The sequence below is a fragment of the Ananas comosus genome, linkage group 5, assembly GCF_001540865.1.
Source record: "Ananas comosus cultivar F153 linkage group 5, ASM154086v1, whole genome shotgun sequence".
NCBI classification, from domain to species: domain Eukaryota; kingdom Viridiplantae; phylum Streptophyta; class Magnoliopsida; order Poales; family Bromeliaceae; genus Ananas; species Ananas comosus.
The window spans coordinates 6,806,141-6,832,165 of record NC_033625.1 but is presented as its reverse complement, the minus strand read 5'-3'; the positions used below and the strand labels follow the sequence as shown (position 1 = coordinate 6,832,165).

At 38.7% G+C, this 26,025-nt stretch overlaps 4 protein-coding genes across 4 annotated transcripts; 1 reads left to right on the top strand and 3 right to left on the bottom strand.

The window, feature by feature from the left end:
* Positions 3,464–9,116, bottom strand: LOC109711032 (UTP:RNA uridylyltransferase 1-like). The gene is made up of 6 exons (XM_020233908.1): positions 8,184–9,116; positions 6,598–6,969; positions 5,949–6,172; positions 5,787–5,850; positions 4,744–4,940; positions 3,464–4,045 (listed from the first exon to the last, which is right to left on the bottom strand). The coding sequence occupies exons 1-6, from the start codon at positions 8,577–8,579 to the stop codon at positions 3,790–3,792; spliced, it is 1,509 nt and encodes a 502-aa protein (XP_020089497.1). The 5' UTR covers positions 8,580–9,116; the 3' UTR covers positions 3,464–3,789.
* Positions 9,804–11,189, bottom strand: LOC109711030 (probable carboxylesterase 8). Its single transcript, XM_020233905.1, has one exon. It carries the CDS (start codon positions 11,171–11,173, stop codon positions 10,175–10,177), a length of 999 nt encoding a protein of 332 aa, XP_020089494.1. The 5' UTR covers positions 11,174–11,189; the 3' UTR covers positions 9,804–10,174.
* Positions 12,350–17,451, top strand: LOC109711031 (stress response protein NST1). Its single transcript, XM_020233907.1, has 7 exons — positions 12,350–12,621; positions 12,706–12,737; positions 14,165–14,262; positions 14,407–14,489; positions 15,671–15,748; positions 15,854–15,949; positions 16,580–17,451. Exons 1-7 carry the CDS (start codon positions 12,535–12,537, stop codon positions 16,856–16,858), a joined length of 753 nt encoding a protein of 250 aa, XP_020089496.1. The 5' UTR covers positions 12,350–12,534; the 3' UTR covers positions 16,859–17,451.
* On the bottom strand, positions 17,695–25,965 carry LOC109711029 (phosphoglucomutase, chloroplastic). Its single transcript, XM_020233904.1, has 22 exons — positions 25,553–25,965; positions 25,371–25,436; positions 25,239–25,283; positions 25,049–25,141; positions 24,814–24,866; positions 23,462–23,513; positions 23,285–23,353; positions 22,976–23,044; positions 21,870–21,992; positions 21,742–21,794; positions 20,872–20,950; positions 20,715–20,779; positions 20,573–20,640; positions 20,227–20,345; positions 20,043–20,117; positions 19,596–19,711; positions 18,783–18,924; positions 18,586–18,667; positions 18,445–18,491; positions 18,258–18,335; positions 18,062–18,167; positions 17,695–17,967 (listed from the first exon to the last, which is right to left on the bottom strand). Exons 1-22 carry the CDS (start codon positions 25,781–25,783, stop codon positions 17,900–17,902), a joined length of 1,899 nt encoding a protein of 632 aa, XP_020089493.1. The 5' UTR covers positions 25,784–25,965; the 3' UTR covers positions 17,695–17,899.

Below are 26,025 nucleotides of genomic sequence, written 5' to 3'. Positions count from 1 at the left end.
AAGAAATGATTGTCTCTTTGAATGATGGGAGGCTCATGCTTACATGACTTACTACTACCATACGAGAAATCCTTTCACTGCCGGGGGTAGGAAGGAAAAGGAAATGATTTGAGTTCTCTTTTTGTTCTGGTATTGATTTGAAACTCATCCTGCTTTTAGACCTGCATAAAGTTAGTGCTTGATGGGCCCTGTGAACACACACACACACACACACACACACACACTCTCTCTCTCTCTCTCTCTCCCCTTCCTCTTCTGTGTAAGCAACCTTTATTAAAGTGTGCCTTATTGCTACCGTGCTTCTTCTTTCCAAGTTCTCATGTCCTTCCACTTCTTTTCGCAAATGGTTGTCTTTACCAATTACCAGATTCTCCACAGTTGATGCAATTTGCTTCTCGGAATATTCTATACCGTGTAACTTTTGTAGTGACTTTGCCCCCCCAAAAAGACTCCAACTTTTTTAATGTCCTGTGCTGTTGCCACTCTATGGATCTGCAATGGAATGGTATTAGGAAATGGGCTTTTGATGACTTGGTTTCGTACCTTCTTGATCGGAGAATCCATGTACAAGTTTGTAAGTGTGTGGTAGGAGAGCTATCCACTTTGGCATGTAACCCATGGAATCTATTATGAGAACAGGTCAGCTATGAATACTCTGTACTAATAGCATTTATTTACCATGTGAGCTTTTCTAAGTTTCAGATTCGTACTACTACGTAGTGTTATGAAATTATCTTGATTAAAAAAAATTCCTATGTCCACTACAGAGAAAGAATATAAATTGATACCACTTGGTTGCTGGTGATTTTTATTGTCAATTCTTTCAAACTTCGTTCTTTTTTTATTCTCGAAGGGAAATGTATTTGTAGCCTGACTTTGTTACTGACATTTGCTGGATTCTGTCAGCTGCCTGATAGATTTGTTTCTTCTGTGCGCCAATTAGTTTGACATGTTCCATTGACATGATGCCTAAATATGTCCTTGTCCTTTATGCACTAAACTATTAGTGACATTTCTGGCATAGATCCAAAGTTTCTGGGAAGAGGATTGAGGGTTTAGATCTGAATAGAAGAGTGATAGATCTGTTCGAGCCAACCGGATTTGGAGAAATTAAGGTAAGAAATTGCAACAAAAAATATTTCTACTGCAATCTGTTTGTTGCAAAGGAAGAAAAGCGAAACAATCGTATTATATCCTTTACAGCAGCAAGGAGGGGAATGAAGTCACTGAAAATTATGTTCACTTCAAACAAATGCTGCAGAAATTTATCTTTTCTAGTAGCAGAGAATTATTACAGAAAGATGCTGGCAAGGAGGAGGGAAGGAGAAAAAAGAGAGGTGGTAGGAAAACACGGCTACTTTGAAATAAATCTTATATTACATTCTGATTGAGTTCTTGAGTTACTATTTATTAGGAAAGTCCCACCAAATATTGTCTTCTTGAACATAAAATCTTCCTTGATATCAACGACCAACCCAAGAGAAGAGAATGCCAATTCACTGAGAAATCACTAGAAATTAGGATCTGTTACTTTCTGAAATCACTAGAATTGGTGGTGGCTGATTGAGATTGTGGCAGCAGTGGTGGCTATGATGATGTTAACGGTAATGCGAAGAGCAGGCTCTAAGAGTCGTGGTAGTTTATGGTAGTTTACGGTGGCTATGATGATGGCGCGAGTTGCATACATTGTATTCCCTGTGTGGAGTCTATGATACTTTCTTCAAGTACAAAATATAAGCACAAGACTATGAGACTACTGAGGGCAGCCATATCTTCGTTTCTTATTTACTGGAAGATTTCTAGGGTGTATTTCAATGGCTTCATGTTATATTCCCATGCCAACTGAAAGTATGAATTAAAAATTTCTTCTGAACCCTGTCCATGACAAAGAGCTGCTCATTTTGTAATCCTTGATCTGATTTCACTATTTGGTTATAATAAAGCCTGATTGGTCCTACAATAGGATCCCGATTTTAACAACCTTCTCCTAAGATGACTTGTAGTTCATAAGAATTGAAAGAATCCTCTATATTAGCTTAGCATTTGCTCATCTTAAGATAGCTGTATTCGTCTGGATACTTCATACATGAAGTGGAGAGCCGTATCTTGAATTAAGAAGCGATTGAATGAGAATTGGCTTCCGAAGTGGTTGCTGAAATCTTTCCATTGGCTAAACAGACCGGTCTACTATTTGGTTCTGAATTTTGTAGAGCAGAAACTGCAGCTTCATTCTCCTCTGACTTGATACTGAAGCGCGGGGGGAAGTCATGGTTGATTTGTATAGAGATCAGAAACTTCACAAATTATTGGGTTTCTGGGCAGGATTTGTTTGCTTTATGAGATGCATAATTGGCGGATGAGGGTTAAAGGGAACTTCTAGTAAGACCTTTCTGAGAAACATAGCAATTTTGATCTGTAGATCAACAATGGTGGCAGTTTGGTAGGTCTCATGTCCTCAACCACTGAGGTTGAGGATAAAGGAACATCAAATATAGAGGTGAAAACGATTAATGGCAGGCAAGTTTATTAGTCTTTTTTTCGATTTGCTCTGCTACCAAACTAATGCAGGCCAACATCGGAGTACTAGGGTAATACTATAAAGTATGTTAATTTCGGAATAATTTTTACAAAGCGTGTCACGAATCTTTCTGCGTAGAAATTGGTGGCGATATGGTGATGTTATTTACTCACAAATGGTTTTGCAGGAATAATTTACTTTGTCAATTACAACTCAATCTGTAAGATCATCTTGAGGGTTTCTGTAGAAAATTGGCTTCGATGAAGGTACACTGGTGCAAATTGAGTACTAATTCATTCTTTGTTGTGCTGATTTTTGTATCGACTTCGACCGAGGAATAAGTAATTTTACTAAATTTGACTGGTGCTTCCATTTTCGTATAATGTTGCAGAGTGTGATTATTTGAGCACTTTGGCGGTCTCGTATCTGTGATTTCATTTCCTATATATGCAGTTTCTTCCATTTTGCCTCCCTACGAAAACCCTAGTCAAGAGCCTGCTTGCCATTATCTACCCTCCTTTTTTTTCTCTCTTCGTTTTTACGTTGGACTTAATTTTACTAACATAAATTATTTGGCTCCTAAATTGCACGATCATATTGTTATGTCCTCCTCGTGTGTTCAACGCAATCTATGTGATATGCGTGTGGATGGACTCCACTAAAAATTGAAATTGTATCTAACAAAAAAAATCAAATCAGAGTTAATAATACGGATCGAAGCATAATAGTAAACATGTTGCTTCTTTATTTTCTGAGATTATGATGATTTTGCTGTAAAATAGACTTGTAGACACTTCTTGTCCTAGACCCACTAATCTACACCTTTTTCTATAATCTCAATTGATATAAGTCCCAAAGAATCAACTTTATAGGCATATTAGACATCCGAATATGCCCGAAAATAAGTAGCAGCTACAAAGCAATAACACAAACGCATTCTCCCAATTTCAATCCAAACTATTAACATCTCAAATCACTTCCATTACATCTCAAATCACTTCCATTCTTGTTCGATGGCCAATAATTTCATTACATAACTAACCAGTGGTTGCAAAATATACAACCCCAAGCAAATCCATAACATAATTTTTGTTGAACACAGAACTTACTAACTACTAAATAGAAGTGGCTTGGATACCCAATAAACGAGCAATTTTCTTTACAGTAGTGTCAAAATACGCCACTATAGTTACAGCTATACACAAAGGAGCATAGTAAATATTTCCTTCACGGAAAAAATTATAAGACGATAGGCGTTTGTGGCATATAGTTCAATTCTCGATTATGCTCAACGTGTCTTTATCCTGGAGGTGTCGCTGAGGCGGCACGTAAGGCTCAAAAAGAGTAACAGTAGGCTTTGGATCATATTGCAGTATATTTGCAGCCCGTTCAAATTCCTCCCTAAGAATTTTGATGCTGAATTTGTCTACGACGCGGCCGAGATCATGGGTGATCTCCAACGGATCCTCTATGCATATTAGATGACGGTCATTTCCAATCCGCCTCGTCCAATCCTTCGCTTGTTTACTGTCAAGAACATTTTCAAGTGTTAGAAAAAGAAAAAGTAACAAAGGAAAGTAGCATCTGGTATGTCATTTTTTCTGCTAAAATTCATTAGTTGATGTTGAGAAGAGAAGTTGGAAATAGAATCAACCAAGCAGGAGTATGCATGAATAATATCAAGATGATAAATCACGAGATGAGGGCAGCTGCTCAATCATATCGCGACTAGGGAGAAGATTATAATGCTTAAACCATCTAATTACAATAAAATAGAGATAGGTCAAAAGGTGTGAATTTAAGTTAATGTCCATAAATAACTAAGCAAGATTACGTCGAAGGATTTAAGTACCGTGGCACAAGGTCGTGTCGGAAACTTGGTGGCACGGTACGGCACAGTGCATGCCGAGTCGTGCCGGTCACAAAAAATTCATATGTGTTGACACATAATAGCATGAAATAATCATTTTCTTTAGCAACAAGATATTTTAACTGTTTATTATGTATTTTTATCAAATCTTTTGCACTTTATTGAGAAAATTACTTACTAATTTAAAAAATAGAGGATTTTGAGCTGTGCTATCGGCACCGGGGCTGTATCGTGCCAATATCTTGTTGGCACGATACGGCATGGTAGATACGGCCCGTATCGATGGACACTTAAATCCTTGATTACGTCCCTAACCACATTAAATTAGCATCGAGAAACAATCAAGGATTATTACCTTATGATGCTTCCCATGCGAACAGATATGACATCATTTGTATAATCATGATGATACGCCCAATATTGAAAGAACGCCCAAAGGAGCCTTGAGATGCTTTCCTTGTTTCGGCCACCAAAACCGTTCAACTTTTCAACTTGGTCAAAGTAGGCGTACTTTGTACTATTTACTGTCACAACATAAGTTGCCTCCATTGCCTAGAAATAGAAACAAATCAGCAAACATTAATCCAAATATTGACAGATTAGATCTTATTCTTCAACAAAATCAAATTAAAGACCAACAGACAGCATGATTTTCTGTTTGACACCCTAAAGTACTGAAACCTGCACATTGCCCTTTAAATCATTCTGTGCTATCGCATTAGTGTTTGAGAGAATATGCGTCGCTTCACTTATAGGTAAACAGGCAAAATATTGGTTTCAGTAATTCAGGAGGTAAACATGAAAATTGTCATATTTATATAGGTTTTCCTGCTTTTTAGAAAAAATGTAAAGTAAAATATAATGATTCTGATCTACAACAGCATTATGTCTTTTCTTTCTTTTGTAAAAATCAAACAGGTCTTATTAATGCGAGATTAACAGAACAAGGATACACACACACACACACACAACACACACACACACACACACACACACACACACACATGCAATAGATTCATATTATTTAAAGAAGTCTGAGAAGCTCCACATTTCAATTTCAGTAAATCTATCTAAAAATATTACAAATCTCATGCTGGTTAAATATGTATTAGGTTGATTTTCATATATACCATTATTAGGTTCCAACAACTCATGTAGACAAAATAAGAAAGTATTTTAAACAAAAAGAAATCAATATCAACTACTAGTATCCTTTTCAGTTGTAGCTGAGATGAGCCCAGTATACTGCCTAACTATGCCTATTTAAGTTCAGCCCTGTAAAAGCACTCGTCCCTCACCATGAGAAGTGCCACTGCTGTTAACAAAAACACACATCGAGAAATGAAAAAAGAACAAGTTCATTTAGCTGTAGGACTTCAACTGCAATGCATTATGTACCTGTAAACAAGGGAGAATTGCAGGCCTTCGCAGTTGCAAGAAGTGAATGCACATTATTACGTAGCTGAACATGGTTGCAAATTAAACCAGACACTAATGTTAGATCAATTGATGTTACAAAGCTCGCATGTGCTACAGCAGTTCATCTATAGTGTAACTTACGCATAACTAGAAAGCGTCCCTTGATATGTTTCATTCACACGTCGAGATCTGGCCCAATGCTTTACAATAAAAGCCAGCTGTCTTAATCTTGCGTCAATCTTTGCATAATCTCCGAGAAGTTTTGTGTTAACAACTGCCAAGAGATTATTGATGCATATATCACAGGAGATACCCGTAACAGGATCCATCAGCTTCACTATGGGAACCCTAGCGCGAGTTAATGCCTGGTACATATAACAACTGGGAGTAAGAAATCAGTAAGTATATAGTAAGATTATTGATACAGACTTATTGCTTAGAATGACTATCTGTTGATGTTCATTTCATATCTCAGCAGAGATTTAATTGCTAAAACTGAAATTAAACCACCACGATAACCACGAAGAAAGACTTGCAGTTTCAAGGAAGATGTCTTAGGGACCAAGAAACAAAAATTTATGTAGACAACCCAATCCCAGATGCCTATGATCAAATGCACAAAAATATGATTTGAAAATCGGTTTCATTTACCAAATAACATGATAATAGGCATTAGGTTCCAGCATTATAGAACTTTGCTGTTGTTTTGGAAACAATCAAAATTAGAACATACTTGCTAGAAGAGTTTAATATACTAAAAACAAGTAATGACATAGAAGTTCTAAATTACCTGCACATTTTGAAGGTTCCCAGACTGTAGAATATCAGCCAGTTTCAGCAGAATATCAGCCTTACTTATCTCGGTATCATCGATAGAAAGACACACATCAATATCGCTATTTGAGACACCGAATGAATTAGCACACGATCCATAAAGGTAGAGCTGAGCATTCGGCCATTCTTTATTGATCAATTTGCTGAGAGACAGTAACAATTGCCTCTGCTTTGCTTTTTCCTCTTCAGCAGGCACTAAGGATTCAAAAATGGCAAGGAAACTAGGTGCAAATGCATCTATGTCTCGGCGACATGGCATAACTCTTCTCTGAATTCTCATTCGCTGGCTTGATACACGGTGTCCTCTAGAGAAATCTGTTCTAAAGTCCTGGAAAAAAAGTACATAAACAAATGAACTACCAAAATTCACATATAAAATGAATAACAATGTAGATGTTGGCACGCTCAACTTAATCATTTAGACAGGGCCGAAATATCCATAAATTTTAAAAACTTGGAAGAATAAATAAGGTAATATAAACTTTAGAGAGGTAATTGCATGCTTTCTTTTCAGATAAATATAGATGCAATTATCAATACAGGTGTCGAAGGCATCCAGATAATCTCTATGGCTTGAACTTCTTCAATCAGCTATCATTTCACTGCAAGTGTAATCAAATCCTCATTTGATACTGCAATAGCTAACAACTGCACTTCTATCATCTTACTTCATCAGTTATTGTCTCGGAGTTTTTAATATGCTGATCACAGCATAAAATTCTCATATTTTGGGATTCATGCCTTACCTCTTCTTTCTTCAAATATAAGTCATCTTTCGACTATCATCTTTCCATTGCTTTCCTTGGACATTTGGCTCAAGTCCAAAGCTTCTGTTCATCTATTCTCACTAAAGCAAGTACATCTCATGCCATAGTAAGCATATAATATAAGGATTCAACAACATGATCATCAAGAAGTGCCTCTACTACAAGTCTGAAACTTGACGAGTCTTCGGGAAGAATATGATCCAACTAACATTTTGGAATACATTTTGTCAACAAAACACAATGTTTTTAGGCAAATAAATTGCATACAGATCCGACACGACTTGAGAGCATAAAATTGATTATAAAATAATCTTGCAGCGCAGTTGTCCTTTGGCCACTATTTTACTCAATTCTAAAGTAGAAGACAAAGTTTACGGGCATTTTAAGCGTTATACTGGCACCCATTGCATGGCCACTAAAGAGAAAGATATGTATTATTTCACAATGAGAACAGTTTAGTGGATAAATAATCAACAAATTCAGAGTCATGGAACTCGTAAACCCAATGTTTATGGTTTATCGTACTTGAGTTGTGACAGGTCCTACTAAAATAAATTGTATGAAGATGGAACTTTACATACATTCACACAGATCAAAATCTAGATAAATAACTCATACTCAAAATGCGATGGCAAACAAACATCAATCATAACTTCAAATTCTGCAAAAATATAAAATTTTTCATCATACAGTATGCAGCAGGATAAAAGTATAAGTGCAAGAATTTTACTCCTGTGTAAGTGAAGAAGGCAAATTCAAGGAAATATTGATTTACCTTACCCCGTTTACTACTTATCCGTGCCACAGCATTCTTCACTTCCGCATCATCTCCAAGCCCTAAAGAACCCATTATTTGATCACCTAATCCATCTTCTTCCCTCAAATCATCCTTACTAGACTCAACAAGAACACTAACATTACTCCGGTAAGAACTCTCAAACTTCTGAATCCTAGTTATGTTCTTCCCATCCACTTCATTATCCAAATCCTTCTCATACTCTTCATCGTCCTTCTCCTCTCCCGAATGCCGGCCACTAGTACCAAATAGATCTTTAGGAAGTTGGGAGAACTCCTTATGGACAAATTTCTCTTCTCGGTGAGGCTGAGATAAATGAATGTCATTTCTTTGAACACCTTCAGCGCGCCCCATCTTCATGCTTCCTACTTGCATCTCCTTGGCAGAAACCACAAAAGCCCGAGGCTTTTCGGGCTCAGCTTTCACTTCCTGCCGCACCAACACCTTCCCAAATCCGGGGGGAGGCTTCAAATGTCTCCTCTCTTCGACAACCCGAGATCCGAGATCTCTAATAGACGGCACCGGCTGATTCCTCCCCGCTGTATTTGCATAAAGTTCGCTCCTTGGAGGGCCGAGAGGGCTGGTCCCGAGCCCGCGAAGAGGAAGCTCGGGAATTTGGCGATCCAAAGGGAAGGGCCGGTGATTCGGGGCCCTAGGGTCGAGGCCTAAGGGTGCGAACCCCGGCGGCGCAGAGGCCCACAGGCCGTGGGGCAGCGAGAACGGCGGCGAGGATGGCCACTCCGGCGGAGTGGGGAGGGGGAGAGAGGGTCCGAGGGCGGCGACGGCGGGGTCGAAGGGGTGGGACTGGGGGAGGTGAGGAGGAGGAGGGAGAGGGGAAGAAGGGTTAGGGTTTTGGGGGGGCTTCTGGATTAGCCGGAGGAGGAAGGCGCCGCCGTCGAAGGAGGAGGATGAGGCGGCNATCCTCCGCCTCCGCCGCCGCCGTCGTCGTCGTCGGCCATTGTTAAAACCCTCCGCAACTTCTCGTTTCTTGCGGGAGATCGAAGTCGCGAAGGGCAAAGCGAGTGGGTGAAATAAATAATAACTAAAGGAATAGAAAAATATAAAATAAAAAAAAAACAAAAGCAAAGGGCGCTTTTGGCGAGTGGAAGCAGTAGCTATTAGCGAAGCGGCACGTGGGTGGTAGGAGAACAATTGTTACCTGGAACCCTGTCCACCACGTCTGCCGTGGACCGCCCAATTTTTTACTTATATATATATATATATTTGTTTGAATTTGAAAACAGTATTCAAACTCCAGTCTCTTATTAGTTGTAATTAGATATATGTATAAATTACTTTTGGCATTAAGGGTTGCCTTATAATAGTATTAGGTTGTTGCTTTGTTGGAGTGAGAAATTTAAAACTATAAAGAATTGGCACAAGAATATATAATTACATGCTCCTTTATTTTTATTTTTTTTTTGATGAAATTGTAAAATTTATCGTAATTAAATTAGTACAATTTGCATAAAATATTACTATTTTTGAAAAATACAATACCTTATTATTTTTCAATTCAATCATACAATATTGCTGCACACAATATCTGATGAATTTTTTAAAATATTCATTTTTAATACATACATAGGCTCTTTGAATATTATTAGTTACATTATTTTATATCATTGTATTAAATCTTTAAAAGGGCGTTGTGTTGTATGGAGTATACGTATACACCTGGTGCAGGCAATAGTTTCTCCATAAGGGGGGACCCAGGCCCAGCGGGCCAACACAATTGCCTACACGAATACACGATTGGAAATCACAGTACTACACGCTTACACAGTAGTTAATGTTTTTTTTAAAAGAAATACATAATAAATGAAAATATATGAAATCTCAGATTAGGAGTTTAGGACCCGATTTATTATTATTATTATTATTATTATATTTATTAAAAACAAAAAAAACGGAGGGACCGAATCGCAATGACGCAGAAAACTCTAATAAGCAGGACCCTAATAAATAAATTATAATCTCTCCCGACGCTGTGCGGCGCCATCACCATCGTCTTCCTCCTCCTCCTCCCCGTCTCCGCCATGGCAGCGGCGGACGAAGCTCGCGACGTCGGCGACGAACTCCGCGGCCTTCTCCGGACGGAAGAGCTCGACCCCATGGTGCCCCTCCCCCTCCACGCGCGCCACCACCCTCACCCCTCTCCTCCCGAGCATTCCCGCGAACACCCTCTGCCTATCTATGAGCGGGTCCCCCTTGTACCCCCTCACGAGGCACGGGGGTAGCCCCTCGAGCCCCTCCTCCCTAGGGTTGGCGTACTCGTGGTCGCGATCGGAGCCCTCCGGGAGCGCGAGCTCCCACATGAGATCCGCCACCGCCAGCGGGACGACCTTGTCGTGGGGCATGGCGTTCTCGGACGCGGTGCGCTCGTTTCCGCCGAAGAAGGGTTGGTTTAGGATGAGGCCGGTGAGCTTGAGCGGGTCTAGGTCTAGGGTTCTGGCGCGGAGGGCCGCGTGGAGGGCGATGGTGGCCCCGGCGCTGGAGCCCATGAGGAAGCAGCGGGAGGGGTCGGCGCGGAGGAGCCAGGGGTCGGAGGAAGCGGAGCGGGCCCAGAGGAGGGCGTCCACGGCGTCGTCGATGGCCGCGGGGAGGCGGTGCTCGGGGGCGAGGCGGTAGTCCACGGAGGCGACGACGGCGGGGACGGCGGCGGCGAGGCGCTCGCACGAGGCGTGGACGAAGGGGGTCGCGGTGCCGAAGAGGACGAAGCCGCCGCCATGGAAGTGGACGATGAGGGGGAGCTTGGGGTTAGGGTTTGCGGCGGCGGCGGCGGAGGGGAGGAAGAGGCGGAGGGAGGTGGAGGTGGCGGGGTTGAGGGGGACGTCCTTGGATAGGACGGTGGCGCCGGCGACCTCCTCGCCCTCGACGGGGCTCGCCGGGACGAGGGGGAAGGTGGCGGCGCGGGTGACGGAGCCGTCGGGGTTGAGGGAGATGCCGAGGAACTTGTACGGATCCATGGCGGAGTGGAGTGGAAGCGTCTTAGGGCTAGGGTAAGGGTTTGTAGTAGTAGTAGTAGTAGTAGTAGTAGTAGTAGTTCATGAAGTCAACTTTCAAGCGCGTGGGTGGTTGATGACCCACGTATGGTTGGAATTAAGTTGGTTGAGAAGTAATGGCAATGGCAACGACAATGGTAATGGCCACGCTCGGTTGGAAAATAGTAAATGGTAAATGGTAACTTCCCCACCCACCCCTCCTCCCCTTCTCTATTTCGTTGTATCTGTGTCTGGTAGTTAAGCCGTTTGACGAAATGCTTGCTTCAAGAGGGTTATGTTATGCCTTTCGGAAGTGGCCTCCTCGACTATTAGCCTACAGGCCATTTCGAAGTGGCCCCCCCTTAAGTCAACTTTTTTGAAAAAAAAAAAAGAGAATACTTTTACTTTTAATTAAATAAACTAGTAATTTTATTACATTTATTTATAATTTTATTCAATCTGATAATTTAAATATTTTCTAGTAAATAAAATTAAAATAATTAATAGCTAATAAAACTATTAAATTTAATAAAAAAAATTGCAACTTATGTGATTTGGATTTATGCTCAAAAAATAGGCTTGCTTAAAACTAGTTTAGCCCAGCTAGGCTAGGACACTTGCCAAATCTACTACTTTAATATTGGATAGCCAAAATCCCGCCCGAACAGGCTTGGCTCAGCAAATCTTGTTCAAGTCCTGGCCCATTCCATCCAGTGATCCAGGCAAATGTGCCAAGTGGGGAGGATGCAGTTTTTTTTTTATTACTAGGATGAATAATTTATGGAATTCAAATATAAAAGTAATTAATATTTTAATATAGCCGGTGATTTACTAATTTAAAACAGAAATAATTTATTCCGTTCAAAATATAGAAGCAGTTAAATATTTAAATATAGTGAATGATTCACTAATTTAAAATAGAAAATTGCTGCTTCTTATTTAAAAATAAACTTAATTAGTAGAGATAAGGAGTAATTATATTTTGGAATTTGGACCTCAGGCGTTTAAGTTTTTAACCAATTACGTTAAATAGCCTTTAGAGTGTAAGAGATTTACTTATGTTGCAAGGTGCAGCTTGGCCTTTTAAAATATAAAATAAAAAATAATCAATCGAGTTTACTAATTTGTTTTTATGCAGTATTATTTCTGGAAAATTTAAGAAAAATTGAAGGGTGCCTGCGGGAAAAATAAAGCAGAACAAGATTCCAAGAACTTCCGATTCCCAGATCCGAGACTCTACCCCCGCTGCGACGCGGAGAGAGAGAGAGAGAGAACGAGAAGAGGGAAGTGGAGAATAACCCCCCACCCTCTCTCTCTCTCTCTCTCTCTCTTTACGGCGCCCATCCATGGCGTTCTCTCGCCCCTCTCTCCTCCCCGAGATCGGCCCCGATGGCCTCGCCCGAGACTCCCCCATCATCGCCTACACCGAGAAGGTCCTCTCTCTCTCTCTCTCTCTCTGTGTAGATCTCTTTAGATCGCTGTAGAAGTTTCTCATCGTCGTTGTTTTGGTGCTCTAGGTCATCGAGGAAGAGCAGCTTCAGCTGAAGAAGTGAGTGTGATAATTCTCGTCTCCTCTCAGATCTATTTTTTCCATCTCCTTAATTCGTCCCTCTTTAGGGTTTTGCACCTCGTTACCAACAATGTAGGCGTGGATCGGAATGTTTAAGAACCAATGCTTGGGTTCTTAATTTAGTAGTACCTCTACCTTCATTCATTAGTTACTATATATACGTGATATGTGGGTCTCTTGCTCTTTATGGACCCTGTAAATTCGATCTTCACAAATCACAACAACTTTGTTTTTCTTGTTTTTGTTTGTTTTTTTTTCTTTTTAACCCTTTGTTGTTAAGCGTCTGAGTAGTTCTATCTCGAGCGTCAAGGATTGGGTTTTTTTTCTATATATACAATTTAATGATAACAAAAGTACAATAACGCAATCAGGACTACAAAAGCAGCCTCATGTGCCAAATATTTCTGTGCGGAGACTTTAGAGATATATTTTCAATTAATTCAAATACTGGGCCTGCACATCAGTGCTTACTCTTTTTCACTCCTTTATGCTCGTGACGCCGTAAACTTGTATCAATTAATCCTCCTTACCGATATGTAATGTAGTGTTTGTTTACATACCTAAACCGTTTTATCCTTTTCTGATATTCCATCGTCAGGTAATATCAGACCTGCAATTTTAAATTCTTCATTCTATCAACATTCAATTGTTCATGATTTTAAAATTTGTCGATTCCTCACTGCCCATCATTTCTCCTTTAAATTAACTGCTTCTCTGAGTCTCAAACGATTTTCTATATGAATAATTATGTTTTATTCATATGCTGATGGCATGCGTAACAATATTTGTCACTTCTCTTGTAATCTTGACGAAGCAAATTTATATACCGGTTCTCTGATAAGCAACAAGGAACTTTATTTGAACATAGATTCCTGGTAATTATTTGCTTCTAAAACACTTTCGGTTAATGTATGTGTAAGTGGAAGTTCTTAGGAAGAATTTTATCTATGTTGAACGTACATAAAGCATGGGACTCAATATAACTTGAACTCTGTTAGTTGACAACTAAAAAATGATTAGGCGCAGCACGATGGTGACATGGCTAAATGATTGTTAATTTTTATAATCTGCAAAATGTATCATAGTTTTTAAAGTGTCATATTCGTAGTGGCAAGTTACTGGAGGCTCTAGACTATAATTTTGATAAAAACACTACATGCTTATTCGCCTGCCAAATTTTGTGCCGATAGATGCTTGTAGCATGCGTCTTCTATAATAGTCATCAAAGGGGACGCCATATGTGTTCCTCTGATGATAGCATTAATTTTATGAATGCCATGTTCTTCTGCATAATTTCTGTCAAAACTGCTCAATGAGGCTCGATTCATTTGCCTGTTATTCACTCTTTATAAATCTTACTAGTAAACTATCTTTTTGAATAATATCGAATCTTAATCTTGTTGCAGATATATTCAAGAAAACTACTCAAAAATTCGTGATGTGGAACGTGAGCTAGAGAATCTATCATTGGAGATGAAACTAACTGCTGGACCAAAGAAACAAGGTTCATTTTGCATTTGAATGATTTCTATTTGCATGCCTATTGTGCCTGCTTCAGTGCAAGTTTTGTTGTATTCCTTGATTTTTTTTATTTTTTATTTTTTTTGCTGATTTTTTTTTTCTTTTAACATTTTTGTCATGCTTTAAGCACTTGAGCATCTCAGAAAGAAGATCGAGTTGGCAACTGAGAGAATACGCATGGCTAAGCTAAAGGAAGAGCAAGCAAAAAAGGTATGCCTTGTTATAATAGAGATTTTAATGTGATTATCGTCTTCTCTCTTGCTACTACATGGTGCTTGCTTTATCTTTTACAAGTTTTCAATTCACTTATATATTCATTAAGCTTAAAAATTCCCTATTTTCCTCACCACCATGTTGTATTGTTTTATATAAGTTGTGCATCTGTATGCCCTGTTCGGAAAGAGGATATTAACTACTGTTATGTGCTATTAAGCATGGCCTGCCTGGCGACGGTTGTGCTTAGAGTGTTTGGGAGTGTGTTGCATGCTGCTTTCAATTTGCAGAAGTGGTAAAAAGGGACCATCAATTTGTTGCTTCGCAAGAAATCCCTAATGAGAAAAATACTGTGCAAGCAATGAGCAGGGGCATTGGCGCCAGAGTCAGCGCAGAGGGGCGGTGCCAGAGTTGGAGAAGAAGCTTGGTGGCCACCAGATCGAGTAGCTGAAAGCATCATGCTTGAGAATGGAGAAGCATCAATTTGGTGTTCGCGGTCCACATCATGATCTTGTCGAAGAAAGGGAAGGGGAGATACATCAGAGGCAGGAATTTTGAATTGGGGTGTCCACGTTGAATTTCAAAACTTAGATAAACCCACTCCATTATTTTTAATATATTAAAGATATAATTTGTCTAACAAAAGTCAAAGTCCAGCTGTAGCACATCACAGCCTGACCTATACTGTCCTCGATTACTTATTTAAGATCCTGATTGGACCTAAAACCTTGTTCAGGCGCAATGGGTCAAGAAGAGGATAAATCAACTTGTTAGCTTTCTTTCTATTGGAAGCCATTACTTTGTTACGACATAAATAAACCATAACAACAGGTGCAGTAGGACTAATCCTTTCTTCTATCTTCTGTTTACTTCTCCTTTTGTCACCTTTTTTTAATTTTGTCTTATCAACTATTCACCTTTCTCTTTTATTCTTGGTGTATTTGGGATTGAAATCCTTCTCATTTCTTTTATTTCTGGCTGACAACTGTAGCTTTCTCTCTAACCATCGTCCATGTCCCCAACATGTACTATGCAAATGCATTATGATATGATGCATTATGATATGTTAATGTGCCAAAATATATTGTTGGGTGAACTTCAATGTACAAAATTAACACTAATGTCAAAGTTCTGGTTCTCTTTTTCGTGTATGTATAAACTATGTTTAAACATTACAGGCGTGGGAAGCTGCAGCACAGGCTGTTAGAGATGAAGAGGAAGCCAAGAAGAAGCTTTGTGACGATCTAAATCAGCTGGTATATTTTTACTTATTTTAAAATTTTTTACACATGCTTTTTGGTCATTACAGCTTTGTTTTTGCATCTTCTCTTATTACAAAATTAATGACTGCATATAAATAGGTCCAAGAGGGTGCTGCTACTCAATATTCGAGATTAGAGGAGCTAAAGAAACGACTAGAGGCTCTCAATCCCAGCAGACTCTCTTCTGATGTTTCTGTAAGTGCTTCTTGGTCTTTCCCACCATCATAACCTTTTTCTTTTTCAATGTTTTAAACATTTTTTGCTTGCATCCACTTCCATCCATGTTCTCAGCAAAACATCTGTCTTTTGTGTAATATTCAGATTTTCAACCAAAATTTAACCAAAAAAATGTTTTAAACATTTTTTGCTTGCATCCACCTTCATCCATGTTCTCAGCAAAACATCTTTCTTTTGTGTAATATTCAGATTTTCAACCAAAATTTAACCCAAAAAAAAAAGCCTGCCATAGCTCGTAATATTAAGGACCTGTTTGTACTGGCTGGATCTTTTGCATAGGATCTATTTGAGTAGGAGTTTTTTTCCGAAGAAGTAATAATTACTTTTTAGTAGAATTTCCTTATCCTATATTAGCAGAATTAGAGTTTTGGAACCCACAATCTCATTTCAATTTCTTCCAAAGCAAAAGCTTGAAACTTTTGGTTCCCAAACTCATTGGTGCTGCTTCTTGGCTTTGGTGGTAAGCTGTTTACCATGGTTTGGCACCAAGTCATTTGTCAGAAGAGCTGGCCTTTTGGAAGTTTTAAACATAATATCAACATATTTATTTCTGGTGTGAGTGGTGACTAAAGCTTCCCCTTTTTTAAGGATCGGAAGCCCACGGAACATGCTCAGAGCAACCCAACAGCTACACAACAAACAGATATAGCTATTCAAGCGCCAGAAAATGTGACTTCTCCCGTGAATAATTCTGGAGAGTCAGCTTCCTCCGGCGGAAACACGCAACGAACCACTGAGATGAAAGAGAAGAAAAGACCCCCCAACCCAGGGAGAGGAAGAGGCTCTCTTGTCCTGCACAAGGGGAGAGGAACTTCTTCTGGATCTGGATGGACAGGGGCAGGGTTTGATGTTGATGGTGGGACGTGAGATAAAATAGTCTTTTCATCCTTCGCGTTCTCTCTCTCTCTACAGGTTTGGGTATCCACCTTGAGCAATCTTCTTTCCCATATTATAGTACATCAATATTGTAGGTTCAATATGATCATTTGTCATTTTTCTCTATTCGTCAAGTTTTTTTTTCTCTGGAGATCTCGGATGTCCCATTTTCTAAAAACGTGATATCACTGTTTCATTGATTAATTGATGTAAAGGATGAAGGCAAAGAGACGGTAAACTGATATGATACTCTCTGTGATCTCAAATTAAAGTGACTTCACTTCAGAACCCTCAACTGCTTCGGGCACCTGAAATTGATTTTGAAGGTGTGGCTTATGTTGCAACTTGTTGCAAGCTGCAGCTGCTTCAAAAGCAGTTTTTGCTGTAGAAATATAGGCTTTCCCTGAACACCGAACAAAACAGCTTCGTTTCGAACCCAGATGGAATGAATGACTGTATGACTATGCTTCTCTCTCTCTCTCGTAGTACTTGGGTAATTGAAACAGTAGCTTCCCTTGTGAACGAATAATTGTGGTTTTTATTCATGTTGTTATGCATGTTTCGTTTGTTTTACTTTTTCTCAAGTTCATTGTGATTAAAGACATAGATATGGCTTCTGTATCTTTCATTACTTTTGATTAGGTTATGTGAATCTATCCTTGCAAGCTAAAGAACACATTATGCACATGGACTCACGCTGCTGAAAATTTTCTGGTATCCTACTTATATTTATCTAAATTATCTGGGCATGGGGTAAACTGCGTGATTGGAAATACCACCTAACAATTCCTATTCTAAAGTGAACCAATAAACGCCACTAGGTCTCATCAGAGGCAACAATACGTTATTATACTTAATAGCAAGATAAAATATACTCATGAAATTTAAGTATCAACCCTTATGCAAAGCTTACACACTGAAAAAAAAAAAGGGGGAAAACGGGAGCTGAATGCTTTATCTTATTGCCAAAAATGGGCATAGGCCCATCATATAAATAAAAGAATTGGTCGTGCCGATCCCTTCAACTATAGTTCATGTGATGACTGTAGGCTTCTCCCTTCCGGTGAAGTCCTTCAGCTTAGCAACCGACAACGCGATATCTAGGGCAGGGGAACTCAAAGGGTAAGTGTTAAAGAAGAAAAATATGGACCTCTTTTAACCCTTCAAAAATGAGCGCTTGAAAAGATCAGGTACCTATTAGAGGCTTCAATGCTGTTTGAGCATCCATGTCGTGCTTGGAGACGTCAGGCTCGAATTGCTCAATGTACACTCGTACTGTTGCGCCTGCTGATCCAGTCCCCTGGACATGCGGTATAAAGTAACTTGAGTAATAAAATCCAAGCGATCTCGTAAAAAACTCATTTTACCATGTATAGATCAGGATGCGTACCGAAAGACGATATATAATCCTTGATCCATCTGTGAAAACAAACCGAAGGCCTTGCTTCGCTGCCACACTTCCATCGACCTGACAAAGCGGGATATTTAGTAATTGAGGTATGCAGAAAGAGTATATATTCCCAGGAAGTATAAGAAGCACTAAGTAATCAAAAGACCATAATTAAAGAGAAACTTACAGGATCAGTGTAGGAGAAATCGTCGGCAAATTTGAGGGTATAATTCCCTGAAATAAAAACAGAGAATAGCATCATTAAAACATTAAATGGGCTGGTATTAACCTAAATTTTTTAACAAAATTTTCTGTTTAGATACGAAACCATGTTTATCGCCAGGTTTGCTTTTTGAGATCAAGTCCCTAAGGTGCTCCATCATTTGGTTTGCTCCTGCAGATTCACATTCCTGAACGACACCAAGATTTGGTGAGATCCAATTCTAGTTGCTAATTTAATATGGAAAAGCAAATAAATTTGCTAAGATATACTTATTTTAGACTTACGAGAGAGCGTATGCTTACTTCATAATCATATCTCGAGAAGAAATTCCTGCCGTAGGTGGCCCAGTGCTCCTTGGCAATGTCTGCGACAGACACCAACTTCTCTCCCACCTTCTTGTCTTTGTTTCTGTATGCGATGATGGAAAGCCAAGCCAAAACAGCCCTAGGAAGAAAAGAATATATAAATTAACTGAAAGTAAAACAAAATATAAATTGATAGTAAGTTAATTACAATACAAAATTGACATTCAATGCCTAAACAAAATATATTTTAAATCAAATAATGATCAAGTGAGAGGCAATAGCCATAATCAAAGAGATAATTCAGCTTCCGCCATAGGAATAACAGTATACTCTAATTAGATGTAAAGGAGGGAAGCGACAATTTTCCATGCTACTGCATTGTTTGGGGATAAATATAGAAGTGATAACTTTTTTATGTTTTCATCTTCATGTTATCCTACTATTCAGGGACAAACCAATAATAAAATCAATTCTAAGTTTCATTGGCTATTGAACTGATGAGCCATAACTGTAAAAGTATGGGATAAAGTGAACACCACTCTAATGGGCGGATGGAACTGTTACTCTGGGTTCATCCTAGAACTGTTACTCTGGGCGGATGGAACACCACTCTAAACGAACAACAAGATTTTCATTCAGCTGCTCTCAGGCATGATCATAAGTGCAGTGGCACAGAAGCAAGTGAAAATTGATCTTGAAGGAACTACATTTTAGTATTATAATATTTTGATAAAGATCATGATTTCTCTTTAACATTGAAAGGCATAGATATGTTAAGTTTTTTGTATAATCACTCAATTAAGTTCTGACCAAATGCCATCCTTCTCACGGATGTGGTCGGAACCAGTTCCAAAGCTTTCCTCCCCACATATCGACAACTTCCCAGCGTCCATCAAATTCCCAAAAAATTTCCAACCGGTTGGAACCTAATGCAGAAAAATGATCAGCTTAGCCAAAGCCAACAAGAAGAGCATGATATATCTGGAAGTACAATTTAAAGAGTTGTTCAAAGCTAATAGCTGTTTACAGCTTTCTGCTCTAGCAGAAGCAGAAGCTTCAAATTGGATCTTCTATTTTTGAGGCCCAAAACCTCATCCTAGCTTCCGTCTGCTGTAGCAAAAGCTTCAGATTAATTGTTGGCTAAAGGCCTGATTTTTGAAAGCTTCTGCCATTTGGAGTAAAGCGGCTGTTATGGAAGCAGGCCAAAGAAGCACCAAGTGTTTTATATGATAAACTTGTCCTCACAGATATTCATACCTCGAAGAATGGAAGATTCAATTTCTCTGCAACTCGATCGAGAGCCCCACTGGTTGGCATGGATCTGGCAAGTCCCTGAAAGATAATGTGGTTACTGATGAAATAGAAAATTATTGGTGGATATCTATTTTATTAGTAAAAGAAATGAACACAAGAAGGAAAGGAAAAAATAGCATGTTGATACTTTGGGGCCATCACGGAAATAAGGAATTGCCGCCTGCGCATACGCTACAATAATGGCAACAGAGTCTGATGGCGTAACAAAGAAGTTTCTTCCGAGAATCATGTTTCGATCACCATCACCTGGATGAATAAAATTGTTGTTGCAAGACTAAGGGTGAAAATCGTCATCAAAAGTGCTATTCTCGATGGATAACATGACAGAAAAATGCATCAACAGAAAATGCATGTACTTTTCTTCTCCATAAACCATCTTAAAATTTTAACAAATAATGATCAGTGATGTTCATTTCCAACTTAAAAGCATATCTGATTTCCTCAGATCATTACATTTATAACCAATTACATACCATCACTTGCAGCTCCGACGTCAGGAGCATCTTTACCATACATAATGCTAACAAGCTCTTTAGCATACCTGTCACCAAATTAAAAGAGTTCAAAAAATACTGTAGCAAAAAAAGTCGCCTGAAATGGGGAATATTTTCATACGTTAAATTGGGATCAGGATGACCATGGCCGAAATCTTCAAGAGGCACTCCATTCAAAATACACTTCTGCAAAAATGGACTCAAGACTGTTAAATGTCAAACAGTCAATTTCTTTGCAAACAGTTCATAGTTAAAATTTAGAGAGATTCAAACCAAACCAGATTGGCTCCAAGTTTGTCGACAAAAATAGGTTTTGCATATGCACCAGTTACTGCATGCATAGCATCAAATATGAATCTGCAAATGTAAGTCCAAGGTCAAAAACAGAATTACAAAGTTCACTCTCTTATAAAATTATGTGGATCCAGAAAGAGGCATAGAACAAACTGATCTAATGTAGAAGAGGTATTTCATTTATGTGTTAGACAAAAAACACAAATAACTAGTAAAAGCAACTAAGAATTATGAGAACAACAACAAAAAATTTGTAATAATTTGAGAGAAATGTTGGATGATGGTCTCATGCATTTCTTTAGCTAGGAACATAGGATAGAAATAAAAATTCTTTTTCTTTTTTCAGCTGGAAAAGAGCATTGTTTTTAACAGAGAACAAGAAATGAAAGGATTGATAAAACTATAAGAAGCCAATCTTCAATCTTTGTTGAGTTGGAACCTAAACAAATGTATTTTTCTAAAAAATAATCTAATGACTAGAATAAACCGTACATGATAAGATTTAGTGCTCAAAAAGAAAAGAAATTATAGTGTCCGTGATTCTGCATGCAATTAAGTACAACCTTCACATGGTGGTCCCCCAATGTTGTCCATGTCTTTCTAGATCCAGTAACTCTAGGCACATAAGTAAGATCCCAATCTCCTATTCAACGCACTTATAATCAAATCACATGAGGCAACTTATTCTTCATTCCGATTATAAATCAAAATAGCTGTTCTAGAGAACCAATGCAAAACAAAGTTTATCTATGGACAATAAACAGGGTCAAGAACTGTAAAATCGGGATCACTAAGTAAAATTCTTAAATCATCTAATAGTCATCCCTTCTGCAAATTAAGAACAATAACCTCACCTGAAATCTGGTCTAGAAAGAAGATCATTGATAAGCTGGAAATCAAACACACACTGCAAAAAAAACAAGTTAAAAAAAAAAGACAACAGTAGACAAGCTATAATGAATTTCTCTCCTTCAATACATACCTCTAATAATTCCTGGTAATCAGAAACAGGGTCTATCACCTCGACAGTGAAGTTGCCATAAGTGGTAACTCCTAGAGAGGATAGGTCAATATCCGGAATATCTGCGATTTTTATTTCTGAAATCTGTATGCACAAGTTTGACTAGTTATTGGCCAGAAAATTGATGTATAAGGGTCGAGAGAGACTCCATAGAATTGAACAACAAATATATTAGTTAATATTTACAGTAACTAGGGCTTTCAACAAGACAGGATGAACCATGCCCAAGCTTCAGACTTAAAGATGTGCTCAGGCTTAATTTAGTTCAAGACAAACTGGGACCTAAATGCTAAAGCTCGGCTCATTACCTATCCAACCGAAGCCACCGAACTGAGCCTATTAAACCGACTAATACACTTTTCACTTAAAAGTGGTTCTGTTAGGAAATTTACAAAAATACCTATATTTAGGGCTACATATAAGTGCAAGGTTCTTTCAGTTTTATATTTCTTTAGCAACCCCAGAAATATCATGGCCTTTTCAACACAACATTATTAAACATGTTTTATAGGTAAAGCAATTAATTGACAACATATAAAACATAACTTTTCTCAATGATTCAAGTAGGTATAATACTTGCTTCTGATTTTTGCCAGCGATTAAACGCCTCTCTCTGAAATTCAACTTGTTCATTAACAGCTCAGATTATTTGAAACTGGTAAGATGAACACCAGGTTTCCCAAAAACATAAAATGTTAATGGAAAAATTGTAAACTTATTCAAATCATTGATGCGGTATAGTTCAAGAAGCATTTACTGCAAGAAGTTGCTTGTTCAGCATTAGACATTACATGTAACCTCATAAATTTCACTAGTTGAAGTTCAATTAACAATCTGCAGTTTCAGCAATAAAAAGTGATAAAAAAGGAAATAGAATGTGCAATAAAAGGAACAAAATAATCACAAAAAATGGCGAAATTGTATGATACAGCAACAATAAGAGTCCAAATTGTTGATGGAACAGAAGTCATCAGAAGAAAACAATCACTGACCAAATGAGATTCAGCAAACTTCAAAAGAGTAATTAGAATTTTTTAAAAAAGGAGAAAAAAAAACAAGGGACATACCGAAAGAGTGTTCCCATATATTTCGTTGGTAATTGATTCTGGTGCAGGTTGTCCACTGCTGTAGTTAAACTGAAAAAAAAGGTGATCAGAAAATACATAATGCCAGGCAGTTGCTCCCGTATATTTCACTTATGCGTCTGACCAGTTCTGTTCCTCCTTTTTTTTTCACATTGCATTTGGTAGAATAAGGGAATAATAAGCCCCCTATAATCCTCCAACCAAATAATCCTCAGAATATTCAAGCATATACACAATTACAAGGATACTTCTATTGAGTTTAGTTACTAAAAGGAAACTCAAAGCATATACCTTAATTCCCCAATCATAGTCCGGCCCACCAGGATTATGGCTTGCACTCATGATAAAACCACCATTCGCCTACCGAACATTTAAGCGAAAAGGCAACACCAATATTAGCTTAAGAGGCAAAATACATGAAGAAAATAACAAAATAGGTTCTGAAAAAAGAACAAGTCAAATGCATACCTTTCTTTTGCGAATTACTGCAGAAACAGCAGGAGTTGACATGAGACCATCCCTGACAGGAAAATTGCATAATTTATTTAGTTACATATGTAAAAATAAGCAGACCATACATGATCTTTCCAAAGCATTTTGGAAGTCAAAATTTTTAAAGCTAGCATGAAAATATCTTTTTCCCTTGAAGAGACATATCAAGCATTCCACTTAACAACATTTTGTAAAGACCATATTACAATTCGGTTACAGCAGTCAACACATAAGTTGAATAAAAGGCCGTCCAGTGCTCGACGAGGAAAAACAATTCAACCACAATATTCAATTTAATTTGTTTTTTAATTGAGGACTCACAACTTGAAGAGGTTTGCATTATTTTCAGCGCCATACATTAGAGAATCAAATATAAAGAACTTCAAAACCAGTCAAATGAGCCAAACCAACAAGTAATCTTATATTGACATAAAGATTAGCTTTATGAATGCTAGGTCCATCAAAGAGGTTGTTTAAATTATGGAGAAATAAAAGAAAAGTAGGCATGTTCCTTTGTAGGCTCACAGATCCTATCATAAGTAGGTTCACAGAAGCACATGTGCTAGATTTAGAGACCAAAGTAGTCTCCTTCCCTCCCTAATTATCAGTGAAAATACAAAATGTACATACATACATTCTAATATGTTGTTATCTCTGTAGATATGTACAAATCAAACCTTGTTCAATTACATATAGGCAAACCTATACATGTGGATGCACATAAATCTCTATATGTATCTTCTTTCAGTATAAAGCAACATGTATAAAACAGAAAACAAAGTAAACAGGGAAAGGTGAAGTTTGAATTGATCACTCAAATTGCAGTTAATTGCTGAAAGCAGGAGACCTGACTCTATGTATATGTTTACAGGTAGCATAATAACTTCTAGTACGAAATAACAAATACTAGACAGCTTATTGCTAAGTAATTCTCTTCAACTGTAATTTAAACAAGAAGAAAGCACACAAGGCATTCTTGTAAACACCAATAAAATGCAAACAATAAAGCAGAAGGAAGAAAAAGAATTAATCTAATAGATGGTATTTCTGATATTATTGTCCTTATTATTTTACAATTCGATCTTCTCTTTACATGCATATTCACAAAATGATTAGCTTGCTGATAGTTTCAATTATTATCCATCCACCCCCACATACATTCCCCCCAGAGTCTTTAATTGATTTCCGTACTCGAATTCCTAATATTCAAATCCCCTTTCCGAAGCAAGAAAGGGGCATATACAAATGCACATACAAAACTCAATTTCTACATAAATATATCTTATTTATTTACTCTCTAATTCAAATTTGTAATTTAAATTACTAACCTGCCAACAAGAATCTTCCCAACACCATTCCCTGCTGCAATCTTGATGATAATCTGTGTTGCAAGAAAAAAAAAAAAAACAAAAAAAACAGAAAAAGGGTATAGCCAGAGACAAGAAAAGACGACCTAAGAATATAGTCACTTAAACATAAGACAGAATACAGAACCAAAAGATCTAAACCTTTTCAACTTTTCAGAACTACTCTCTAAATCAGTAGGCATCAAGAGTCAAGTACCTGAGCTGCCTCGCGATTAAAGTAACGGCCATCACCCCCCAAGACGAGCAACCCATCCTTGTAATCCTCTGGGGGCAACGAGTTAAATAAAGCCTACAAATTTAGAAAAGAAAAGTATATATACTGAATATCAATCTCCCTCCCAATCAATTATAGAAACTACAAACACAACGTGATGAATCCCCAATACCTGAATCCAGTTAGCAAGATAATTCTCTTGTTGAAAGACTTTAACCTGACAAGAAATCGATCAACACCGAGTTGAAAACGAAAAAGAATTTAATGGTCAAAAAGAAAAAGGACCCAAAACACATCAATGAACCTTCTTCCTCAATCCGCTGGTCCCCGTCTTTTGCCCTTCGACGGGCTTCGTCGGAATCGACTTAAACTGTTCACAACCACACAACAAATACGTCACCAATCCCACACAACACAGAAGCAAAAAAGGAAGGAATTAAACCAAAAGGGGACAAATTTAGGGTTAAATTGGGGAGAAAGAGAGACCTTCAGGGCTTCGGCGGTCGAGGGACCCGAAGAAGAAGAAGCCCTAACAAGAAACCCTAGCGATCCTCGGTTCCTCGGGGTGGTGGAGCAGCAGAGGGGGGTGAGTAGAAGGAGCCGAGGGCGGAGAGCCGCCGCCGCCGCAGACCCTCGGGCCGCCGCGGTCCCAGGAGGTGGTCGGGTCGGCAAGGGGACGGAAAAGGAGGGACGGAACCCCAGAGACGAAGTCGCCATTGATGAGTAGTGCGGGGAGAGAGAGATTGTGTGTGCGTGCGCGTGCGCGTGCGTGTTCTACGTAGTAGTGATGAGTAGAGAAGAGAGCGAGAGAGCGCGAGACTCGCGGCGAAGGGCGAGGCCGAGGAGGGAGAGGGAGAGAGAGGAGACAGATGATGCGGAGATACGCTCTTTGTGGTGCGCGCGAAACTTATGAAGGGGAACGGGCGGTGGATCCCACCATTCCCACGTGTCAGAGTGGC